At 40.6% G+C, this 14,091-nt stretch overlaps 2 protein-coding genes across 6 annotated transcripts; one reads left to right on the forward strand and one right to left on the reverse strand.

Annotated features, from left to right (window-relative positions):
- Positions 1–240: 240 nt before the first annotated feature.
- PUS3 (pseudouridine synthase 3) lies at positions 241–8,539 on the forward strand. Of its 2 annotated transcripts, XM_046017296.1 has the most exons (5): positions 241–316; positions 5,594–6,018; positions 6,132–6,697; positions 7,586–7,776; positions 7,918–8,539. In XM_046017296.1, exons 2-5 carry the CDS (start codon positions 5,644–5,646, stop codon positions 8,223–8,225), a joined length of 1,440 nt encoding a protein of 479 aa, XP_045873252.1. In that variant the 5' UTR covers positions 241–316; positions 5,594–5,643; the 3' UTR covers positions 8,226–8,539. The 2 variants fall into 2 exon arrangements, with proteins under 2 accessions (XP_045873252.1, XP_045873251.1); XM_046017295.1 differs by lacking the exon at positions 241–316 and having other exon boundaries at positions 5,111–6,018.
- HYLS1 (HYLS1 centriolar and ciliogenesis associated) lies at positions 2,120–12,451 on the reverse strand. 4 transcript variants are annotated; one of them, XM_046017297.1, is made up of 3 exons: positions 12,339–12,437; positions 4,956–5,071; positions 2,120–3,407 (listed from the first exon to the last, which is right to left on the reverse strand). In XM_046017297.1, the coding sequence occupies exons 2-3, from the start codon at positions 4,967–4,969 to the stop codon at positions 2,480–2,482; spliced, it is 942 nt and encodes a 313-aa protein (XP_045873253.1). In that variant the 5' UTR covers positions 4,970–5,071; positions 12,339–12,437; the 3' UTR covers positions 2,120–2,479. The 4 variants fall into 4 exon arrangements, with proteins under 4 accessions (XP_045873253.1, XP_045873255.1, XP_045873256.1 ...); XM_046017299.1 differs by lacking the exon at positions 12,339–12,437 and adding an exon at positions 10,703–10,722; XM_046017300.1 differs by lacking the exon at positions 4,956–5,071 and having other exon boundaries at positions 12,339–12,451.
- Positions 12,452–14,091: the final 1,640 nt, after the last annotated feature.

The raw sequence follows: 14,091 nt of genomic DNA on the forward strand, positions 1-14,091 counted from the left end.
TTTGATGTTAATTTTCATATAAGGATAGCATACATTTGAAAAACTGCTTTTCCGTTATTTTATCGCACTGGAATTTTTATCCTTTTATTCTTGTATTACCATAGACCCTAGATTCTATTTTGTTGGAGGTAGAGAAGTAGTGGCCAAACTAGAAAATATTAGGCAGATTTCAGCGTCAAGCCTGCACCTCCGTCTCTTGGAACTACATTTCCCACAGGGTGGACTACATTTCCCATGAGACCCTGGGAGCGCGCGCTGAAGACGCTAAGAGACAGCTTCCGGTCTCGCTAAAAGCTGCGTGGTCGACAACCGGAAGGTAAGTAAGGGGACTTGGGGATGAATTATTTTCTGGGTTATACAAAGAGGAGCGGATAAACGGACAAAAAGCTGGACCTTTTTTCCCCTTTCCCATACCTTGATTTTCAAAGCACTGATAGGTGGAAGTGGGATCTTGCTTAGGACCCTGTTTTTGTATCTGGTGCTTTTTGAAACTCCTGGTAGAAGCTCACAACAGTAGGAATTTAGTTCGACTCTTAGAGGGCCCTTGGACTTGGAGTTAAGTCTCTGCTGTCCCTTGTTTGCTCATAAAACTAAATACTAGTAGAGGTCGGGATTCCAGTGGTATGTGGGGAGGGAGGCGTGGCCACTTTTTTCAAATTGGGAGGTTGCTTTCCACGCGATTGTTTCTCAGTTACTGGTAATAAGTGCGTGTCTCCTGGTCCTTTGGCTATTGCTCCTTCCCTCTTTGGTTTAAAATAAGGTTTATCGTTGAAAATGCGTTCTTACTTCGTTACTAATATTTTGAGATTTAAATCTTTTAACTTCAAAAAAATGTTATTGAAACTCCAGCCATAGCTGATGTTTACAGTCGATGCTCAGCGCACACACCAGTTCCCTCCTCGTAATGCAAGCGTTAGATCGGCTTAGGGCATGCTGTGGTGTGTTGGAGGAAGCTCTGTAGGCTCAAGTCCTCTTTTCGCCACAGATCTTAACCACTTGCTTAAGCCCTTTGGACTAATTCTTTGGTTAAATAATGGTTAAACTAGGTGATCTCTGGAAACTTTTTGTGTTGGTACTTACTGGGCTTTGAGATGATATAAAGGAGGTAGGTCTTAGGTGAAATTTGCACATAAAGATGCAATGTGGCTTTTAAGTTTTTTAAAAGTATAAAAACTACCTTTAATCCCACTATAGATTTTCCCTTGTGCTTTGTATGTGCACGTGTGATCGTATAGTTTACAGCCTTTTTCATTTAACTTGCATTTTATTAGCTTCCCCCTATTTTCAATGGCTAATATTCTAATCATTTCACTATTGTTGGAGAGTTTGCGGTTTTTACTTATTTGCAGCGAGCATATCCTACATCTATCTTTGAGTCACAATTTCTTTCCCAATAAATGTCTGGCAGTGGAACTGGATGAATGATGTAGCTTAAGTATTACAGAGAAGATATATTTTAGCGGGTAGTAATGGTCAAAGTTACTCATTTCTACATTACACAGCTGTTTTCCCTTGAACAAGCTGACTACTTTTGCTCTCACTCTAATGGCTTCAAGTGCTAAAACACAACCTCTAGATTTTAGATGTTCCTCACTGGATTAGAAGCATCAAGAATAGATCCAATTTAAGGTGAACAGAATTAGTGTTTTGGTCCATACCCAAATATGCCATGTTCATTTTGGTATTTGTGTCTACATCTAGTTCCAGATGTTAGTAAATTCTTTTTTAGAGTGACAGGCATAATTTGCAAGAAAATCTCAGTGGCAAATTGTAAAAATCACTGCATTCTAGAAAAGACAGTTGGAGGGCAATAAATTATTGAATTCTGAAATAAAACTTCGGTTAGAATCCTATATGGCATATAATATGGTTATTGAGTATCGATTAAAAAGCATTTTAATCTTCCGAATTTACTATGTTTCTTTAGTAATGGAGATATGTTGTTACTTTTCTTCATTCCTTTAGGATTGTGTACATAAAGGAGATTTTTTGTTCCTTTCCTTTGGCTTGATATTTACATGGTGAGAGTATGATGGGGAGAATGATTGGAGGCAGAGTCATGGCCAGTTTTGAGATTATCTTACTTTGGGAAGTATTAATTATTAAAAATAAGATCAAGTTCACAAAATCCCAATTCTTTAATGAATAAACTTAATGCTCAGCAACTTTAAAAACAGCAGCTCACATTGGCCAAAGATTAAAAACAGTATAGAACAGAAACAGTGCTATCTTGACAAAGGGAAAGAGTAGGTCTGTGGCTTTCTCTTACAATTAATGGATTCGAGTGGTAATTTGGAAGTGAAGTGGTATTTGACACCAATGTGATAAAGACCTAGGAAAGACCAATGATGGGTGAGGTCCTTACTGTGTAATGTTCCATGGGCTTTCAAGTTAGTTGTTTCTATTTAAATAGAAGGACAGAGATAAAGAACGAGGTTACCCCCAAACAATCCCATAAAAGAGATTAAAAAAAATATATTTAAGAAGGAAAAAGAGGGAAGGGAAGCTTCCTGGGCATGACACCATTTGCAAGGTCACAACGAACACCCCAACGAAGGGCAGATCTTTTCTTTTCAGTTGGCACCAAGTAATTGTTTGGAACATATATGTGCTGAGGTTTGGGCTGGGGTTCTGCTCGAGAAAGCATCTGCTCTCTGACACCCCAGCGTAACTCCTTTCTATGATCTTCACCAGGTAACCTCATTGAGTCCCAGTCTCGTTTATACTCAAAATATCGGGCTACCCGGTCTATCTTGCCTCGGTTTCTGTTCAGCTGGTCCAGCCTTGGGAGGATAAAGGACTTGGGTCGGCTGGCAACAATCAGGTCTTGTTCATAAGCCGGAGGGCCCATTTCTTCTCTTCGTAGATAGCAAATGAGCTGATCTTGGGAAATTCCTTGGTACTCATGTGGTAGATTAAGTTTTTGTGAAATGTCAGCTGGGGATTCCCTGTCTTCATGGAACTGTAGACTCATCAGCCTTTGTCTTAAGTCCCAGAGATCCATATCACTTTCTGTACCAGACTCTGATTCACTGATAATTGACTCATCCGTCACTAATACTTCCCCATCTGGTTTCTTTCGCAGCACCTTTCTCTTCATCACTGGCTTTCGGAGTCTTTGGGAGGCCTCGGAGACTGTTTCTGAAGTGGCATTACTTTCTACATGTGGGTACTGCAGGTGCATAGGAAAAGCAGGTCGCTTTCCTGGGGTTACTGAAGCTTTACTGTAGGGATCATACTGGATAGGCTGGCCATCTCTCCTGATATCTCCCTCACCCTGCCCTGCACAGATACGGGTAAAAGCTGTAGCGGCTGCCAACATTCGTTCTTCTGGATCCATATTGGCCCATTTTTGTCCGTCGGGTCCCGGGAGTTCCTCCATTGGTTCCCCTTCACTGTATGACCTTCTGCAAGGAAAAAATACCAATCAGATTTCTGTAATTCCCAGTTCTCAAATTGTTCATTCCCTTTTTGTGTACTATTTTATTGTAGTCAGATGGAGAAAGAATGGGTAAGGCAATCATAAATGTAAGAGTTATAAAATAAAATATAGATTATAGTACAGGGTAATATGATAGCAGTTTGTAGGAAGATTAACTCGGCTGCAGGGAATCCATCATCTGCTTTCATTTCCACTCTCTTCTTATTTGCTCCCACTTTTTTTTTTTTTAAGATTTTATTTGACAGAGATCACAAGTAGGCAGAGAGGCAGGCAGAGAGAGAGAGAGGAAGGGAAGCAGGCTCCCCACTGAGCAGAGTCTGACATAGGGCTCAATCCCAGGACCCCAGGATTATGATCTGAGCCGAAGGCAGCGGCTCAACCCACTGAGCCACCCAGGCGTCCCTTGCTCCCACTTTCTAATGCCTGGTAGTTCCTGCTACCTTTAGTAGCTCCTAGGACAGGACAGGTCAGTTCTGGCATTAAAGCTTGTGACTTGGGGCACCTGGGTGGCCCAGCTGGTTAAGTGTCTGACTCTTGGTTTTGGCTCACGAGATCAGGGCCTTCATCTGCCCAGGGTGAGATTGAGATTCTCTTTCTCTGTACCTGCTCACACTTTCTTTCTCTCAATAAAATCTTAAAAAAAAATAAACAAAAAACTTGTGACTACATGACATTGGGCATAATGCTTAATAGACATACACTTAGAGGGGCACATTATATATCCAGCATTCTTCTGTGTGCTTAACATTTATTAATTCATGTAATCCCTCACCTGTGAGAAACTGGTACTCTTATTATTTACTTTCAACAGATGTGTAACATGGAACATAGAAAAGTTAAATAACTAGCCCAAGGTTACACAGCTAGTAAGCACTTACTAGCTGTGTAACCTTGGGCTAGTTGAGGTGGAAGCCTAACTCAGGCAGTTTGGTTGCTTTTAATTATGAGTGATTTAATCCAAAACCATCAGAAAAGCAGTGATACACATATAAAAAATTAGCCCTTTGCGGTAATTATTTTTCTTCCAAGTTTGTTGTTTACCTTCTGATTTTATTTGTCCAACTTTCAATTTTAGGTAGTCACATTTCTTTGGTTTTCTACAAGTTTCTGTGCTTCTGCAGGATCTTACTTAGAATTGCTCTTCCCATTACAAAACTATAAAAAAGATTTTCTTCTAGTGCTTTTAGTTTTTTTTTTTTTTGTATTTAAACTTTTAATCATCATAGATACAAGAAACTCTCAAAGGCCAAAAATTAAATGAGCTGCCAAGAATTAGATAACATGGCCTTAGCAGAGATTTGGAGACAGTCCATAACTAAAGTGACTGTCAGTCATAGATTGTCTAGCACTGTCCTAGATTTAAGGATATAGTATATTCGTCCCCATATTTTTGAAATGCAGCAGAAAGTTCAACATCTTAATTACATTTTCCTGACTCTTCTAACTGCTAGAGTTACAAAATATAAATTCAGTTTGACTTAAAAAAAAAAAAAAGTCTTGTGATGTTTATTACCTTTGTTCTGCCATCAAAATTGCTTAGAGTGGGAAAATCTTGACTTCAGGCTTTATTTCTAATATGAAGTATAATCATTGATAAGTTTCATCAATCAGGCTAGTCTACTGTAGCACCTTTAAAGACAGAACTGAGTATTAGATGTTGGAACATACAAGCTACTAATTTTATCTGAAATATTGGAAAGTTAGTAGAAAAAGAATAGACATATATTCTTTATGAACAGTTTTATGATTAGAAAGATTGGACAAGTATAATGAAAAATAAGAAGGAAATGTTTTAAGGAAGAAATATCAGTAACATCAGTCCTTAAATCATCTCAGCTAATGAAGGAGAGAGAGAAATGGGATCTACAGACATTTTCCCTAAATTCTGACTAAACTTCAACAGCGCCAGCTGACTATTTCTTAATCCCCCCTTTCCTTTTCGCCTGTCAACTGGCCAGACAGGATGGAAAAGAAGAATGTCTGTGGATGATCAACCCACAATAATTAAGCCAATGCTTATCTCCCTGGACAGAAGCAAAATATATCTTTTAGGCATTAAATTTTAGGTACTATTTGCACATAATGGAATGATACTGACATCACCAAAGTAATTCACATTGAAACTGTTGTGTCCTTTTACTCTCTTTTCAGGCAGAGTGGACCTATATGATTCCTTTATTCCTGGGGTTGGTTGTCTTATCATGGCTGAAAATGACATAGATAGAACCCAGACTGAAAAACTCCTAAAAAGAGTACAAGAACTGGAGCAGGAGGTACAAAGGCTTAAAAAAGAGCAGGCCAATAACAAAGATTCAAATGTGAGAGAAAATTCTTTAGCAGCTGGAAAAGCTAAGCGTGCATTTGATTTCAGTGCTCATGGTCGAAGACATGTAGCCCTAAAGATAGCCTATCTGGGCTGGGGATACCAGGGCTTTGCCAGTCAGGAGAACACAAACAATACAATTGAGGAGAAACTGTTTGAGGCTCTAACAAAGACTCGACTAGTAGAAAGCAGACAGACGTCCAACTATCACCGGTGCGGGCGAACAGACAAAGGAGTTAGTGCCTTCGGACAGGTAAGGGCCACTATGTTCTTTCTCAAAGCCAGCAACACCAACATATTCTAGGTGTTACATATTAAGAATTCAGATTGTGTCTCCAAAACAAACATCTTCCTTTAATTCCACAGGTGATTTCTCTCGACCTTCGTTCTCACTTTCTGAAGGGCAGGGCTTCAGAGGATTGTAATGTAAAAGATGACGTCTGCAATGCTGCTAAAGAGATTCGCTATACCCACATTCTCAATCGGGTACTCCCTCCAGACATCCGTGTGCTGGCCTGGGCCCCTGTGGAACCTAGCTTCAGTGCTAGGTTCAGCTGTCTGGAGCGGACTTACCGCTATTTTTTCCCTCGGGCTGATTTAGACATTGTAACCATGAATTATGCAGCTCAGAAGTACGTTGGCACACATGATTTTAGGAACTTATGTAAAATGGACGTAGCCAATGGAGTTATAAATTTTCAGAGGACTATTTTGTCTGCTCAAGTACAGCTAGTGGGCCAGACCCTGGATGAGGAGATAGGGCAAGAACCTTTCCAGTTATGTCAGTTTGAAGTGATTGGCCAGGCATTCCTTTATCATCAAGTCCGCTGTATGATGGCTATCCTTTTTCTGATTGGCCAAGGAATGGAGAAGCCAGAGATTATTGATGAGCTCCTGAACGTAGAGAAAAACCCCCAGAAACCTCAGTACAGGTAAGGTAAAAACAAAACAAAAAAACCAAAACAACTGCTGCCTTTAGAATATTTTTAAATATATTAAACATTTTATATAACTAAAGGTTAACATATCTTCCTCTCCCAACAATTGTCTGATTAACTAGGTCACTTATTTTGTCTTCATGAAGAATTTAATCTATTTTGTAGAATGTTATAAACATGCAGTAGGGCTACCTTTATCTTCTCTCGTTGTTCTGTACCATTAGTAAGAAATAGGTGTTGGTACCAGGCCCCTTAAATAAAGTAACTTTCACTTCTAAATTTTTTTTCCCCTGAATTTATGCTGAGAGGTATTATTTTTAGATTCTGGTGAAGTTTGAAGGTAAGGATTCAAACTATTCATATTAAATCTTCCTTGCTTTACATTATTGTACTTTTGAATTTTTCCAATTTTCAGTGTTGGAAATGGTAGGAAAGATGGGAAGAATAGTCAGACTTTTCTTTTGAGAGCAGGCTGAAGTCACATCAACCAACAATTCATTCCTAAGCAATGAAATCTACTTTTTACTTCATACCATAGAAAATTAACAAGTTTGGAAAAATATAAAAAATAATTTCATAGCATTATGGTTGAGACAAGTCAGCTCACTTGTAGGTGACCTGTTACCACTGAAATTTACCCTAATACAGATCAAGCCTAACTAGTTGATCTATGGTTTGTTGTTTTTTCTTTCTCTTAATTATAAGTTGTTCAAGGTGAGGGGTCATTTTTTTAATTTATCTTTTACTCGATACTGATGAAGTTTCCCCCCTCCTTTTAACCCAATTACCTACCCCGCCCCAACTTTCTTCTTAAAATACAAGGCTGTTAGATGGCTGCTGTGTATTTTCATATTCTCGTTTCTTATCTCTTTTCTTCTCTAGTATGGCTGTAGAATTTCCTCTAGTCTTGTATGATTGTAAATTTGAAAATATCAAGTGGATTTATGACCGGGAGGTTCAGGAGTTCAATGTTACCCATCTACAACAACTATGGGCTAATCATGCTGTTAAAACACACATGTTGTATAGCATGCTACAAGGACTGGACTCCGTTGCAGTACCCTGTGGGACAGGTATGACAGGAAAATCCTAGGATACAATTACTTACTAGAACTAAAGTTATATGGGCTATGGGGGGAGGAAGGTTATATAACATTTCGAGGAGATTCTATTGTGGTATGCATCCATGTAATATCTGATTGTATATATTATAGGACCAAAGATGGATGGAGTGATAGAATGGAGAAGTGTTAAGCCCTCTGTCATAAAGCAGACCAGTGCCTTTGTAGAAGGAGTGAAAATGCGCACATATAAACCCCTAATGGATCGTCCTAAATGCCAAGGATTAGAATCCCGGATCCAGCATTTTGTACGTAGGGGACGCATCGAGCATCCACATTTATTCCACGAGGAAGAAACAAAAGCCAAAAGGGACTGTGATGATACAATGGAAGAAAATACTCTTTTGGAGAAACCAACAAAGAGAGTCTGTGTTGATACAGAAATTAAAAGCATCCGTTAACTCTAACAGGATCTAGGAGGCAAGAACTAGCTAGTGGTAGGTGAACAGAAAAGAAATACAACATAGCATGTACTCCAAGTCCTAAAATTCAGATGATTAGTTCTTTGAAAAAACGAAACCAAAAAACCATCCCCCTGCAAACCCAAAGACTATTAAGCCCTATAAAGGAAGGTTTAGCCTGAATAAGAGTTCAAACATTCTCATTCCTCTCCAAAAGGATTAAGAGAAGATGCAAAAAGCAATTGTGAAATGGAGACTTTACATACACATGGGAACCTGTGCCTTGTGTTCAAATTTATTAAAGCCTGATTCTGTAAGTGTCTGTTATGCTGTCTTTTTAAAAAAACCAATGAGATATTCATTACTCATCTGAATTCTTGTAAAGAGCTTAGCCTGAGTGTCTTATTTTTTAAGAGAGAAATTAAAAGTAAGAAATTTAGTTAAATATTTGGTACATTTGTTTACAAAAGGCACACTACTACATAAAAGTGACCTAAGGGAATAAAGCTTACAAGGCTTATCGGTCTAGTGCTGTGAGTCACAAACAGTCTTGGTTACAGAGTCGTCTTTTTTTTTTTTAATAGATTTTATTTATTTGAGAGAGAGCATGAACAGCAGGAAAGGGGAGAGGGAGCTCGATGTGGGACTCGATCCTAGGACCCTGGATCAGGACCCGGGCAGAAACCAGATGCTTAACTGACTGAGCCACCCAGGTGCCCCCATCTTTTTCTTCTTTAAAACTTTGTACATATGTAAAAAAACATTCTTAGCTTAGTTCATGGGCCATATAAAAATAGACCAATGAGTTTACCACCCCCTGGCACAGTGGTTTAAGGAAAACTCTTAAAAAGGGAATTCCAAGCTAAATCTTGCAGAACAAGGGGGAGCCAGTTAAAGTTGGAATAAAGAAGCAGAATAAGTGTGTCCAAAGCAGAAGATGCAGTTTGTATAAAGCATGAGAGAGAGCAGCATTTGCCTGCAAGTAATTGTAAATACAGGAGTATGGCTTGACACTGACAAGAGCATAGTTTAGGAAAGGAGCAGGGGTCATGTTTCTAGAGTCCTGTAGGCCTCCTGATAAAAGCTTAGATTTTTATCTTGAGAGGCCACTGGAAAAAAATACAAGCAGGGATGCAGAAATACTGCTCTGGTTATGGTGTGGATTAGAAGAGGGCAAGACAGTGGTACCAGGTAGGAGCCTGTTAGAATAATCAAGGAATTAGATGGTGGCCTAGACCAGATTTATATTAAGGGGGATGGAAAGAAGTAGATGAATTTTGAAATTAAGAAAGGAGAAGCAACAGGGTTTTATGGTTGAGTAAATCTGAGGTTCAAAAGTAGGGTGGCTTTCAGGATAAGACCTAGGTTTCAGACTTAAGCACATCTAAGACACAAGGGACAGGAAAATAAGGTGGGGCTTTGTTCTCAAAGATGATAAGTAACCCTCAAAATGTTAACACCAGTATTTACTCAAGAGTTCAAAGTTCTTTTAAAATGATACATTAGAACTTATAGCCATTAAAATAATAAACATCAAATGAACTCATACCTTTTGCCTCAATTTTCATCACTGCAGAGTGTAACACTTCTGTACATTTATGCATTATATTGTATATTTGAGATTCAAAGTCTTACCAATCAACAAATTGTTCCTACTTAGGTTCAAAACTCTAGGGATACAAATATGGTTTATACCCTCAAGCTGCTAGCTAAGAAAACATATGGGACAATTACAAAGAATATCAATAACATGTACAGAGTTAACTGATGCTTTGTAAGTGCCACAGAAGCTTAGTAGTGAGTGGGCCAAAGACACAAGACTTCACTGAAAAACTTTCAGGTTTAGAAATGTAAAATAGTGTAAGAAAAGTCAAGTGACCTTGTCATACTGAAGAAGACACATCATAGCTTTTACATTCTAGCAGAGTAGGAACTGGAAAAGATCCTCATTTTAGAGATGGGAAAATAGTGGTACAAAATAACTAAATAACTATTCTTACTAGCCAATTGCACAATCCAGGTCATCTAGATTTTGAATCAGGTCATTGGTTTTTGGAACCTGATTTGCCAACATTTCATAATGCCCTGAATGTTCTTAAAGTATTGCTTTCTCCTTTAATTCTGATGTAAGGACAAACCAAAACATTTCATTTTTTCAATTTCCCACCTTATTTCAGTGTCCCTCCACTGCCATTAGTTTTCAAGTTAAAGAAAATCCTGGAAAGAGAACAGAGTTTATGAAATCACTATTTATAAAAAACATCAACTCAGGGCGCCTGGGTGGCTCAATGGGTTAAAGCCTCTGCCTTCCGCTCGGGTCATGGTCCCAGGGTCCTGGGATCAAGCCCCGCATCGGGCTCTCTGCCCTGCGGGGAGGCTGCTTCCTCCTCTCTCTCTGCCTGCCTCTCTGCCTACTTGTGATCTCTGCCTGTCAAATAAATAAATAAAATCTTAAAAAGGAAAAAAAAAAAAACAACCATCAAATCTAGGGGCACCTGGGTGGCTCAGTCATTTGGGCAACTGGTAATAATCCAGGATCCTGGAATCAAGCCCTGAGTTGGGCTCCCTGCTCGGCAGGAAGCCTGCCACTCCCCTTGCTTGTGCGCTCTCTGTCAAATGAATAAATAAAATCTAAAAACAAAAAAAACACAAAAAAATCAACTCTACGGAAATGATACACGGGACAAAAAACACTAAAAGCCATGCTTGGGAGATTCTATAGAGGCAAAGGAGTTAGAGGATCAAGGTCTTAATATATTAAGTAAAATCTAGTAGAATAAGCACTTAGTGATATTTTTTGGTAGTTACCACAGATAAACTTTGTCCAATCATCATAGATGAAGCAATGATGAATCCCAAAATGTAACTTTGCAAAAGTACCTAAGTTATCTGAAGTAATATTTGTAATTTCAGCTTCTGGCTCAAGATAGGGACTAATAACTGATAGGTAGATCTTCCTTTCTTCACTGGAGAAATGGAACTATTCCAATAGGTGGTGAAGTTTAAACGAGATTATACACATTATATATGAATATATAACATGCAATATATTTTATATGTAACATACATATATAAATAAAATGGTGGTCTGTGAGAAGTATTACACCATTTATTTCAATGTTCATGCAATACAAAACTACCTACTAAAGAGCTAAATAAAGCAGGGACAAAAATGAAATAGGACTCTGCCCGGGCTATGAAGATCTCCAACACAGAAGCCCTGAGAGCATTTTGTTTTGTTTTGTCTTGTTTTTTTAATGCCATATGTACTATATATACAGTGATTAACCTGTTATCTTCTTTGCATTTAAAGTACGCACACCTCATTCCTTTTCTTGAATGTATGAAGATGTATATTCGTAAATAAGAAGTATAAACCTTAGTAAAGCCCACAGGTAGCTGTAAATTCTTTCTTTTTAATACAAAGTGATAATCCTTTCCCTTTACTTAGGGGGAAACTTTCACATAGAAGATAGAGCAGCTTATATTTTAAAGATTATCTAGGTTTTCTTTAAGTATGTTCGTACTTGGATTTATTTCTAAAAACAATGGGGCTGTATAACTTTATAATCCGAAAAAAGGTGTATTTTCACCTGGGGTAGGACTATAGGGTTCTTCGATTTTTCCACGCCATCCTAACTCATTAGGGAGAGAGGTGCACGTACCGTGACACCTAGAAGTTCACAAAGGGCGTAACCAGGGGTTGGGAAGACTCTGGTCCCCGCACGACAACAAAGACGATCGTGTGCCCACCTGGCCCCGGGCGTGGTTGTCGCCTCGGATGCTCGCCGCCTCGGGGGAAGTGGCTCCCTCGGCGGCACCGCCCCCCGCCGCCCTCTGGGCCACCGATATGCAGCCGCCGCAGCCACCGGGCAGGCAGCGGGCGCCCACGGTGACCTCGAGGGGCTCAGACGTGCCAAGGGCACAGCACGACAGAGCTTACACCTGCCTTGGGGAGCAGAAACCTGGGTTCAGCAGGGATCTCAGGCGTTTCCCAGCCCCGCCAGGGTGTAAACTCCCATTCCGCGCTTTTCAAAACCCGACCTCTCCAGAGCAGCGAGCAGCCGGCCCTCCCGGGCCGGTGCGCCCCCATTCCAGCCCCTGCTGGCTTACCTGCCCCGCCGAGGTCCGCTCGCCTCACGGAGTCCAGGCTAGCCAAGCTCCGCAGGCTTCCGTTAGCGTCCCGTAGCTCGCGCAGGCGCACAGCCTGCCCACGCGCCGAGGCCTCAGTTAACCGCCCTGCAGGCGCAGTTTAAACCAGAAGAGCGAACCCGAGGCCTCGGTACCGCCCTCTAGCCTTCCTATTGGCTGTGAGGGTTGTCGTCTTCCATGTCTACATTCTGATTGGTGCTCATTTTCTCTTGTCCTTCCCCGACTGGCGGGAGGAAGCCCGGGAGCTGAGGCGTGGATTCGGGAATACTCTCCCTTCGTTGTACCGGGGCGTTACCCGGAACCGAGTCTGCGTCGCTTTCAGGCGCACGGGTAGGGAAGGAGGAGACTTTGTAACCTTCGTTAACGGCTAGTTAGCTGGGGTTTGGCAGGGGCGGCCTTAGCGTTCAATCCACCTGAGTGGACGGCGTCTCCACCCTTCTCAACTCCGGACGGCTGCCGTGGTGGGTGGCGTCGGCAGGGAAGGTTCTCCGAGCTCGGCTGGCGCCATCTCCAGCGATCCGCCTCTTCAGACGGTCCACCTGGGTTCTGACCCACGCAGGTTCTGTTTAAAAACACAGACCGCACTGAGTGCTTTCCGAGACTCCCAAGGCTGGCGGACCCATTGTCGTGGGTCCTGCCCCTACCGACGTTCGTCAGCACCCGTGCTCCAGCCACACTGACTTCTTGTTAGAACAGCGCTCGCGGTTTTCCTCCGGAATGCCCCCGTCTACTCCCTTCCCATATCTTATTCTTTAAAAACAAAAATGATTTTGGTATATGTACCCGCCTTGGGAATCACTGAGGATGAGATCTAGAAAAGAAAATCCCTAGCGGTCCCTACGACTCGTTGTTCTAGTCATTGCCCTGAAACGTAGCTGAACAGTCGCCCTCCAAGGCTGAGCGTTCTGTGTCCCACTTCACACAAGCAGGCAGGTGCCGGTTGACAAATTTATATTATTTCTTAAACCCAGGATTCAGTGAGAGGGAGCGGATAATATTTAATCCTTTTCTCCCATCACTTTCCCCCCTTAGTCGGGGCCTTTGCACGACCTCTAAGTCACTTTGGATTTGTTGCGGGGGTAAGAAAAAGGAATAAACAAGATGGCAGAAAGTAGGTTGTAAAGATTTGAATGACCCTACCGGCTAGATTTCCAATATGTACCACACATTCTTTTCTTTCCTCATGAGTGAATATCCCTTGTTCTAGTTTGGTCGTCTTATACCTGCATGATTTTTCTTTGACATCAAATCTCCCTAATCTGTCTTGAAAACAAGAGCACAGTCATTTTTCTTACCTTCTGCTTTGATCATTCAACATGCTCCTTATCTCCACCATCAATTATCTTCTTGTTATCCTTTATGATAAAGTTTGATCTTTGAAAACCTTTAATCAATAACAACCTGAAGGATCTATTTCCTGTCATATTTCAAGTGGTATCTTTTGTTCAACTCAATCCTTGTGTTTTGGTGGACCACTTCATGCTCCAATTTTGCCTAGATCTGATTTAATAATCTTCATGATTCTCTGAAATCCATTGAACCCAGATAAGAAACCTTAACCAAGGCCATCTAAAATTGAGTATATGGAAGAAAATCCTATTCTTAAAAACCATAGTGTCCTTAAAAACATAAAGGAAACTTAAAAACACATAAAAAACAATCGTATGTAAGGAAGCCCCATGAACTTAGTGCCTAGTTCCAATAATTATTTTTT

Source organism: Meles meles, chromosome 8, assembly GCF_922984935.1.
Source record: "Meles meles chromosome 8, mMelMel3.1 paternal haplotype, whole genome shotgun sequence".
Classification (NCBI taxonomy): domain Eukaryota; kingdom Metazoa; phylum Chordata; class Mammalia; order Carnivora; family Mustelidae; genus Meles; species Meles meles.